This window comes from Apodemus sylvaticus, chromosome 22, assembly GCF_947179515.1.
Source record: "Apodemus sylvaticus chromosome 22, mApoSyl1.1, whole genome shotgun sequence".
NCBI lineage: Eukaryota > Metazoa > Chordata > Mammalia > Rodentia > Muridae > Apodemus > Apodemus sylvaticus.
This window is the reverse complement of record NC_067493.1, coordinates 30,835,658-30,845,730: the sequence shown is the minus strand read 5'-3', so window position 1 is coordinate 30,845,730 and position 10,073 is coordinate 30,835,658. Positions and strand designations below refer to the sequence as shown.

The 10,073-nt window shown below is 41.7% G+C and overlaps 1 protein-coding gene and 1 pseudogene across 1 annotated transcript; both read left to right on the top strand.

The window, feature by feature from the left end:
* The first annotated feature begins 1,240 nt into the window (after positions 1-1,240).
* LOC127672822 (olfactory receptor 2AE1) lies at positions 1,241-2,176 on the top strand. Its single transcript, XM_052168199.1, has one exon. The coding sequence runs from the start codon at positions 1,241-1,243 to the stop codon at positions 2,174-2,176; it is 936 nt and encodes a 311-aa protein (XP_052024159.1).
* Positions 2,177-6,586: 4,410 nt separating this feature from the next.
* LOC127672488 (40S ribosomal protein S8-like) lies at positions 6,587-7,323 on the top strand (annotated as a pseudogene).
* Positions 7,324-10,073: the final 2,750 nt, after the last annotated feature.

The window sequence follows — 10,073 nt, the reverse complement described above, 5'->3', positions numbered from 1 at the left end:
TTAGATCTTCTATTTTTTGAGTCGTACTTTACTATGGAAATTAAGTAAGTAGCCAATCTTATTCATATGAGAACTGGATAAAGTATAGATAGGGAAGCTTGGTTGATGAAATGCTACAATCCTAATTTCTTCTGTCCTCGAGTCACAATTTGATGGGTACAGATATACACAGGAGATAGCTCTGACTCATTGTCTGGGAGCATGGAATTATCTTCTTTGTGATGTTTTATCTTATCACTCATGTGTTTCTTTAAACCAACAGTTCTCAACCTGTGGGTCATGTTAAAAATGTTCACAGTATGATTCATAACAGTAGCTAAACTACAGTTATGAAGTAGTAACAAGAATACTTTTACAGTTGGGGGTCACCACACATGAGGAACTATATTAAAGGGTTGCAGCATTAGGAAGGTTGAGAACTATTGCTTTAAACTTAAGTTGATTTCTACATAAGAAAAATATTAAATACAATGTCTCTCATGACTATCCTGTATAGAGCCAAAACTTGCTAATCTTTTAAGAAGGAGGTAGAAACATCAACTTCCCCTCCAGACAATTCCATGTGTGTGGATAATGTATCTTGATCATACCCACGATGTCTTCTTCCTCCCCTTCCCCCCACATGTCCCTCTCCCACCTTCATGTCCTTGTCCCCTCTTTTATTTGTAGTTTAGTCTGGTTTACAATCCTTGGTGGAATGCTGATTGATTTTGTTGGCTTGATCTCGTGAAGTTAAGCATAACTGTAGTGAGTTCATGAGTCCAGCAGCCATACCCTGTCCAAAAGGCAACATGTCACAGCACTCTCCATCCATATCTGACAATTTTCACATAAGTCTTGGGGATCAACCTTGGGAAGTCAGGCTTGTACAGTCCTTTACATTATACTTGGGGCAATTTCGTCTCAGCTCTCTAGGTCGGCCTTCAATAGATGGTAGATATTCTGAGATTTCAGTGATGCTCATTTTCAAGAGAGGTTTTTTTAGGTTTCTCTTTTTAAAAATATCATTTGGATAATTAGAGTTGTTGGACAATTAGGAGCTGATATACACTTGTGCAAAATGTCCATGTGTGACCCATGATCATGCCAAATGTCTCTATACAAAAATTAAAAAAAAAGTAAAATAAAGAGAAAAAATTCTTCACATTTTTCCTGAGAAAGAAAATGCTTATTGTGAAGTGATGGTTCTTGCACCACACCCCTGTCCTCTCTGTGTTCCCTCAGGGGCTGAGAAGAGAGCATGTGGTGGTGGAACCAGACCTCTCTGGACGACTTCATTCTTCAAGGGATCTTTGATGACTCCTTCAGCCACTTTTGTCTTTTCCTCTTCATCATGCTGGTATTTCTTACTGCAGTGAGTGGAAACAGCCTCACCATCCTCCTCATCTGGGTTGAACCTCATCTTCACACACCGATGTACTTCCTGCTCAGCCAGCTGTCCCTCATGGACCTGATGCATGTCTCCACAACCATCCCCAAGATGGCTAGCAACTACCTATCTGGCAAGAAGTCCATCTCGTTCGTGGGCTGTGCCACCCAGCACTTCCTGTATCTGTCTCTGGGTGGTGCAGAGTGTCTCCTCCTGGCCCTCATGGCCTATGACCGCTATGTTGCTATCTGTCACCCTTTACGCTACACTGTGCTCATGAGCAGAAGGGTGGGTGTGATGATGACTGTCATGACATGGCTGAGCGCGTCTGTGAACTCCATAATCCACACAGCCATCTTGATGAGCTTTCCTTTCTGTGGGTCGAGAATCATCCACCACTTCTACTGCGAGTTTCCAGCTGTTTTTAAGCTGGTGTGTGGGGACATCGATGTGTATGAGAAGACAGTCTACATCAGCAGCATTGTACTTCTTCTTCTCCCCATAATTCTTGTCTTGACCTCCTATGGATTCATTCTCCACAGTGTCATTCAGATGCATTCAGTTGGGAGTAAGAGAAACGCTTTTGCCAAGTGTAGCTCTCATCTCATTGTGGTTTCTCTCTGGTATGGTGCTTGCATATTCTCCTATATGAGGCCCAGGTCCCAGCGCACCCCATTGCAAGACAAAGTTGGTTCTGTTTTCTACAGCATCATTACTCCCACACTGAATCCCTTGATTTATACTCTCCGGAATAAGGATGTTGCTAAGGCTCTGAAGAAAATATTGAGGAGAGATCTTGTCACCTAGTGACTGCAATTGTAGTTTTCCAGAATGTATATCTGAATGGGAGTTGACTTCAACTGATTAGAGTAAACTTCTGATACTTTTTTGACTAGTGCTCATGGATAACATGGAATTCTACTATTCTGATATGATTTCCATCATCTAAACTGATAAAATAATTGCAGCAAACTTAGACCCTTAACCTGAATTCCTGGTTCTAAGAATGGTACAGAGTATTCTACAAAACATCCCAAGTTCTTGAAAATTGACCTGAACACAATAACCAATCAGTGTCTTCTCAGAAAGAGGAAACTTGGCCATATGGACACACACACAGTTCCCTTTCCATCTTTTAACTTCATAAAACTTCCCTAGCCTATAGAAGTGCTCTTACTACTAGAATGGTGTGAGCCCTTCTTAGATTTTTTTTCCAAAATAATTTCCAAATACAAGGTTATTTTTCCAAAATAAGCTTGTAACTTCTGTTGAACAGGCTTCTGACTTCAGATTCTTTTGTTTTGCCTTCTATTTTCTAACAGAAACACCACTGGATCCATATGGTGAAGCTCTTGAACTAAGGAAAGAGTACAACCCAAACCCAAACCCAAACCAAAAAAAAAAAACCTTTGGTAGGAAGTATGGGGATGCAGTTCAGTTGGTAGAGTGTTTGCCTAATGTTCATGAAATCCATTATTGGATCTCCAGGAGTGCATGGAATTAGGCATGGTGGTTTATGTCTGTGATCTCAGAACTCATGAGGATCAGAAGTTCATGGTCATCTTTAGGTACAGAGTGAGTTCTAGTCTCAAAATTAATCCATCTAAACAAAACTAATCAACCAACCAATCTCCAAGAAGACATATAAAGACAATGAGATTCCTCAAAATATTAAGAAAAAACTACAATGGGCTCTAGATACTAAGACTTCAGGTGCTGTATTGAATAAGTTTGGGGGAGTGGACAGACATCTCACCTTGTTCCTCATTTTAATGGAAATGCTTTGAGTTATTTTTTTCTGTTTAGAATGATGTTGGTGTTGGCTTGCTGTAAATGGTCTTTATTATGTTGAGATATGTTCCTTGTATCCCTAGACTCTCCAGAACTTTTGCTGTGAGTGATGTTGGATTTGTCTCCATCTTATGAGATGATCATGTGGCTTTTTTGTCTTTTGCTTTGCTTATATTGTGGATAATGTTTGTGTGTGTTGAACTGTCTCTGAGTTTCTGGCATGATGCTAGTCATGGTGGGTAAATAATGAGCCTCATTATTAGTCTTCCAATGCAGAGTGGTCAGCTTTGAAACTATACATAGACAAGTAGCAATAATGGACTCCGTAGGTTGTATTTATTAATTTATGCATATTCCGAATGTAATAAAAGAAAAATGCTATCAACTTGAGAGTAGGAATCTTGGTAGGGCATTTCAAGGGAGGTCTCTGGTGGGAGCTGAGGAGAGTAAAAGAAGGGAGGAGTGATTATTATAATTCTATTTATGTAAAAAAATAAAAATTCATATCTTTTTTTTTAGGTTTTCCAGTTTGGTGGTATACAGATTTTTTTTTTTCTTTTTTGGGACTGGTTTTCTCTGTATAGCCTTGGCTGTCCTGGAATTCACTCTGTGGACCAGGTTGGCCTCAAACTCAGAAATCTGCCTGCCTCTGTCTCCCAAGTGCTTGGATTACAGGCATACAGATTTTTATAGTATTCTCTGTACTGCTTTTTAAATTTACTAATTTTAGTCCTGACTCTGTTTCTTCTAATCTACTCATTTTTGGTATTATTATTTTCTCTTGAGCTTTCAAGTGTGTTATTAAGTTATTGATACAAAGCTTACTAGTGTTTTGATGTATGTCCACAGTACAATGAACTTGTCTCTTAGAAATTGTTATCATGTCACCTAAGTCTGGGCATGTTGTATTTTCCCTTCCTTCCTTCCTTTCTCCCTCCTTTCCTCCCTTTCTCTCCTCTCTTCCCTTTATTCTTTTCTTTTCTTTTCCTTTCTTTTCCTTTCCTTTCCTTTCCTTTCCTTTCCTTTCCTTTCCTTTCCTTTCCTTTCCCTTTTTTCTTTTTCTTTTTTTTTTTTTTTGAGACAGGGTTTGTATGTGTTTCTATGTGGTTTCCCTGGCTGTCCAGGACTTGATTCATAGACCAGGCTGGCCTGGAACTCACAGAATCCACTTGCCACTGTCTCCTGAGTGCTGGGACTAAAGGCATTCGCCACCACTCCCACTTTCACTTTAGCTTAATTCTGAAATGTTTTCAGTTTCCTTCTTGATTCTTATCTCGACCCACTTTTCATCCAGCAGTGTAGAAGCCACAAGGAGCCGAGGGTCCTCACTGACGTGTAGCATAGTGAGTTGTTCAGCGTCTATGAGTTTGTACATTTTCTCATTACCTACCACTAGTCAACTCTACAAAGTTGTGAATCCTGGCATTAGATAAGGAGACAACAGTTACCTCATTTCTCAGCTGTTTCTGACAGATGGTTTTCTGTTGCTAAGAGACTCAAGAAAAATAAACTTAGAGGAAGAAAAGTTTTTGGCTCATTTTTGTCAGGATTTCAGTTCCGGTCATTTGGAATCTGCAGTTTTTAGGTCTGTAGTGAGTCAGGAAGAGGTGGGTAGCGGAGCATATCTGCTCACCTTGTGGCAGTCAGGAAGAGACACAAGAAGGAGTTAGGAAAGAAACTTTGTCCTTCAAGAGCCTGGTCCCAGCAACCTACTCCCCGAGAGAATGAAAGCTTGCTGTCTAAGTTTTGTTATCTTTAGTTTCATGTTGGACTCTTGCATGTGTACATGGTAATCATTTAAGAGGCCCTCAGATAAATAAATAATAATCCTTCTTATTCAAGACTGAAGATGCCAAGGTGTTTAAGATATTTTCAAGATTTATGGAAGCAGAGTAATGAGCATGCCGTCATCTTGTCACCACCAGGTTTACGTCATCCTGCTCTCAATCACTGGGCACAACCCAGAATTCTCTATCACTGTGCTAACTCTAAAGGAACCAGCTCCACCTTGCTGCTTTGACTTGTTCTTTTCTGTGAGTCACATTATCCTCCAGTCACCTCGGATCCCAAGAATGGCAGCCGTGTTGAATAATCATCTGACAAAAGGTGAAACTGTCTCCAGGCGACAACTGCTTTTTCATTGCTGTCAATCACGTGTGGCCAATCCAGAAAAAAACCACTAAACAGATCAAAAGGGCTGGACCGTGCACACTCCACACCTTCCCTCTTTTATTCCTTCTGTGTGTTAGCTCCTGGGTGACAGTACTGAGGATGGTTGTCTGTTGTCCCTCCTGCTCCTTTTTGGTAGTACTTTACTGAACATACTACTTTCTGATTTCACCTTTCCCATTCTTGTTTTCAAGTCCAGACTTGGACTTTTTAGCAACTCCCAAAGCCGGACCTCCCCAGTAGGGATAGGAGCAATTCCACCACTTCCCAGGAGTCTGTGAAACTATGGATCCATTGGTGAGTTGACCCACACTGATGATGTCAGAACCCTCACGTCAATCACTTTGCCAAAGCTCTTCATCTAAACACTCGCACCGGGAACCACGTGTTTGATATTTGAGCGTTTGTTGTTATTTATTGTAGTTCTAATGATACCAACCTGAAAGCAGAAGATAGATTATCAGAGATAAGGAGTGGGTGATGGGGGCAAACAGGATGGGGGTAGGAGGACGGCTGGAGACGTTCAGTTATTTGTATATTGTGATATCAGAGAAAACCTTATTAATCTGTACAATTACAGAAAATATCCATGGCTGTGGAGATAACTGGAGTTGAGGTCCTCAAAACTCCTGTGGGCGTGGCAGCCCTCCAGCCATTCTGTCCTTGGAAGGCAGAGACAGGGGATGCCTATAGCTATCTGGCTAATGAGGGAGGCATTATTATAATCATTTCACTCTGGGTTCAACTGAGAGCCCTTGCTTCGATATATGAGGTGATGCTGGCTAGCCTTAATTTTTTATTAATTTATTCTTCTTTCGTATCTTATGTCCAGACCAAAGTACCCCCTCCCCAGTCCCTCACCCCATCCTGACCCGTTCCTCCTTTTTCCCAGGGCTATCAAAACATGACATATCAAGTTGCAGTAAGACTAGGCACCACCCCTCATTTTAAGGCTGGACGAGGCAACCCAGTAGGAGGAAAAGAACTCGAAAAGCAGACAAAAGGGTCAGGGACCTTTATTTTTTATCTTCTTTTTCTTCTAGGGGACCTAATTCCCTGCATCTGTTTCTGACTGCGGATTATCTGTAATTACGCTTCAGGGGAATCTGTCTCCCTCTTCTGGCCTGTATGAGAAACTGCATGCGCGTGCACCCTTATGACCTACCATATACACAGCTAAAAATAAATCTAAAAAAAGATGGTGGAGAAACCAGACCGGGAAGCTTTTCGCTTCCTCTTTCCAGTCAGCGCCGAGCGATGGGCATCTCTCGGGACAACTGCCACAAGCGCTGCCAGACCCGGGGTAAGAGAAAACCCTACTAGAAGAAGCAGATAAGATTGGCCCTCTGGCCGGGCAGTGGTGGCGCACGCCTGTAATCCCAGCACTCTGGGAGGCAGAGGCAGGCAGATTTCTGAGTTCGAGGCCAGCCTGGTCTACAGAGTGAGTTCCAGGATAGCCAGGGCTACACAGAGAAACCCTGCCTTGAAACACCCCCTCCCCCAAAAAAAAAGAAAAGAAAAAAGAAAAAGAAAAAAAAGATTGGCCTTCCGAGTTCGAGGATGCGATAAGAAGTACAGTGACTGAGATTGGATGTGCGGACCTTTTCCTGGGGCTCTGAGTGTTGTAGTTGGAAACCAAGGATCGTTGATGTCGTCTACAACGCATCCAATAATGAGCTTGTCTGCGCCAAGACCCTGGTGAAGAACCGCATTGTGCTTATTGACAGCACGCTGTACCAGCAGCAGTAGTACGAGTCCCATAATGCACTGCCCCTGAACTGCAAGAAGGGGTCGGAGCTGACTCCTGAGGAGGAAGAGTTTTAAATAAAAAACGATCAAAGAGAATTCAAAAGAAATACGACGAAAGGAAAAAGAATGCCCAAATCAGCAGTCTTCTGGAGGAGCAGTTTCGGAAGGGCAAGCTTCTCGCCTGTATTGCCTCAAGACCAGGCCACCGTGGCAGAGCAGACGATGAAGTGCCTTATGAAATTTGAATCTAATATGCTCAGCGGGTAAAGGCACTTGGGGCCAAGTCTGATGACCCGAGCTCCATCCGTGGGAACTACACAGTCAAAGGAAAGAACATACTTTTTTATAAGTTGTCCTCTGATATCCGCACAAGAGCTATAACACACACACACACTCCAAAGGCTCCTATTAACCCTTAGAAGACAGACTTGGAGTTAATTAATTCTTTTATCTCTTCTTATGGCCTCAGGGAATAATTCTCTCTCCTTTACCTTCACCTTTATTCATCTTAATTTATCATGTGGGGGATGGGCTGTTCAGCCTCTCCTTACAGGATTCCCAGAGTCCAGGCTTTTGTACTAAAACTGTAACAGATCAATAAGCATGATTATATTTATGTCTAAGCCCATCACTTTCTTTTTTTTTTTTTTTGTCTTTTTTTTTATTTGATATAATTTATTTACATTTCAAATGATTTCCCCTTTTCTAACCCCCCCCCCCCACTCCCCGAAAGTCCCGTAAGCCCCCTTCTCTTCCCCTGTCCTCCCTCCCACCCCTTCCCAGTTCCCCGTTCTGGTTTTGCCAAATACTGTTTCACTGAGTCTTTCCAGAACCAGGGACCACTCCTGCTTTCTTCTTGTATCTCATTTGATGTGTGGATTATGTTTTGGGTATTCCAGTTTTCTAGGTTAATAACCACTTATTAGTGAGTGCATACCATGATTCACCTTTTGAGTCTGGGTTACCTCACTTAGTATGATGTTCTCTAGCTCCATCCATTTGCCTAAGAATTTCATGAATTCATTGTTTCTAATGGCTGAATAGTACTCCATTGTGTAGATATACCACATTTTTTGTATCCACTCTTCTGTTGAGGGATACCTGGGTTCTTTCCAGCATCTGGCAATTATAAATAGGGCTGCTATGAACATAGTAGAGCATGTATCCTTATTACATGGTGGGGAATCCTCTGGGTATATGCCCAGGAGTGGTATAGCAGGATCTTCTGGAAGTGAGGTGCCCAGTTTTCGGAGGAACCGCCAGACTGCTTTCCAGAGTGGTTGTACCAATTTGCAACCCCACCAGCAGTGGAGGAGTGTTCCTCTTTCTCCGCACCCTCTCCAACACCTGCTGTCTCCTGAATTTTTAATCTTAGCCATTCTGACTGGTGTAAGATGAAATCTTAGGGTTGTTTTGATTTGCATTTCCCTAATGACTAATGAAGTGGAGCATTTTTTAAGATGCTTCTCCGCCATCCGAAGTTCTTCAGGTGAGAATTCTTTGTTTAACTCTGTACCCCATTTTTTAATAGGGTTGTTCGGTTTTCTGGAGTCTAACTTCTTGAGTTCTTTATATATATTGGATATTAGCCCTCTATCTGATGTAGGATTGGTGAAGATCTTTTCCCAATTTGTTGGTTGCCGATCTGTCCTCTTGATGGTGTCCTTTGCCTTACAGAAACTCTGTAACCTTATGAGGTCCCATTTGTCAATTCTTGCTCTTAGAGCATACGCTATTGGTGTTCTGTTCAGAAACTTTCTCCCTGTACCGATGTCCTCAAGGGTCTTCCCCAGTTTCTTTTCTATTAGCTTCAGAGTGTCTGGCTTTATGTGGAGGTCCTTGATCCATTTGGATTTGAGCTAAGCCCATCACTTTCTTTATCGTTATTAAAAATTGAACTTTGACTTGTTTGGAACACAGGAAAAGATAAACAAATTCATTATTGATAAGGCTGTGTGTTCTTAATACTTGCGTGATTAATTTCAGTTCAATGTCCTATCGTTATCATCCGTTCCTATCTCCAACCACGGCTGCCTTTGCTGTTTCTCATCTGAGTCTTACGTCTGGCTGTGAGTCACCTGTCTCCTCTAAGAACATGTAGCTGCCAGTTAGAGGTCGACAGTGAATGTGTCAGTAAACGTCAGAGGTCAGGATGTACCTCTGGTACATAGTATCTGCCTTGACATCTTCAGCTCAGTTCTTACTGTACATATTTCTTCATGTTGAAAGTTATTACCTTATATAACCTAAGGTTCACAAAAGCATTCTTCCTTTTATAGGCTCAGACTTTACACATTGGTTTGGCCTTAATGCTGCCTGGGTGTTAGTCACAAGAAATGACTAGGCTCTTCACACTGTCAGAGTATAGGCTTATAATTGGATAGGGCAGAAAAGGTCATATTACATATAATTACAAGATCCTCTTAACTAGATTCTGTTTTTCAGAGCAAAACATGGTTAGTTCCAGAGAGGTTTTACATCTTATATATGTTTGTGTGTATGAATGTAGTTGTGTGTCTGTTTGCACATGTGTGTGTGTGTGTGTGTGTGTGTGCATGTTCAGTATCAAATGTCTTCCTCAATTGTTCTCTACCTCACTTTTTTGAGGCAGGGTTTTCACTGGATCTGGAGCATACTGATTTGGCTATACTGACAGGCCAGTAACTCCAAGGGATCCTCCTGTCTCTGTCTCCCCATCCCATGGCCTTTTGTACTTGGATTTTAGGGGTTCTGATTTATAGTCTCAAGTTTATATGATGAGCATTTCATTCATTGAGGTTTTCCCCTAGCCTGGTTTTACATTTTAAAAGTATAAAAAAGGCTTTGAGTTTGGATGAGCTAATTGTCAACATACAGGACACAGTAGCCTCTTAATGCTTTCGTGGACTCTGTGTTCTTTGGTTGGTAGCATAGAGAGGGGGCTTGTACATACTATCCTTTACAGTGCATGACTTGACTGACTCTTGATTTGTGCCCACCGGGATGAAATTGGGTA

Bases quoted from the DNA above. Each gene is read 5' to 3' on its own strand.
- LOC127672822 (XM_052168199.1), top strand. From the start codon at position 1,241: ATGTGGTGGTGGAACCAGACCTCTCTGGACGACTTCATTCTTCAAGGG.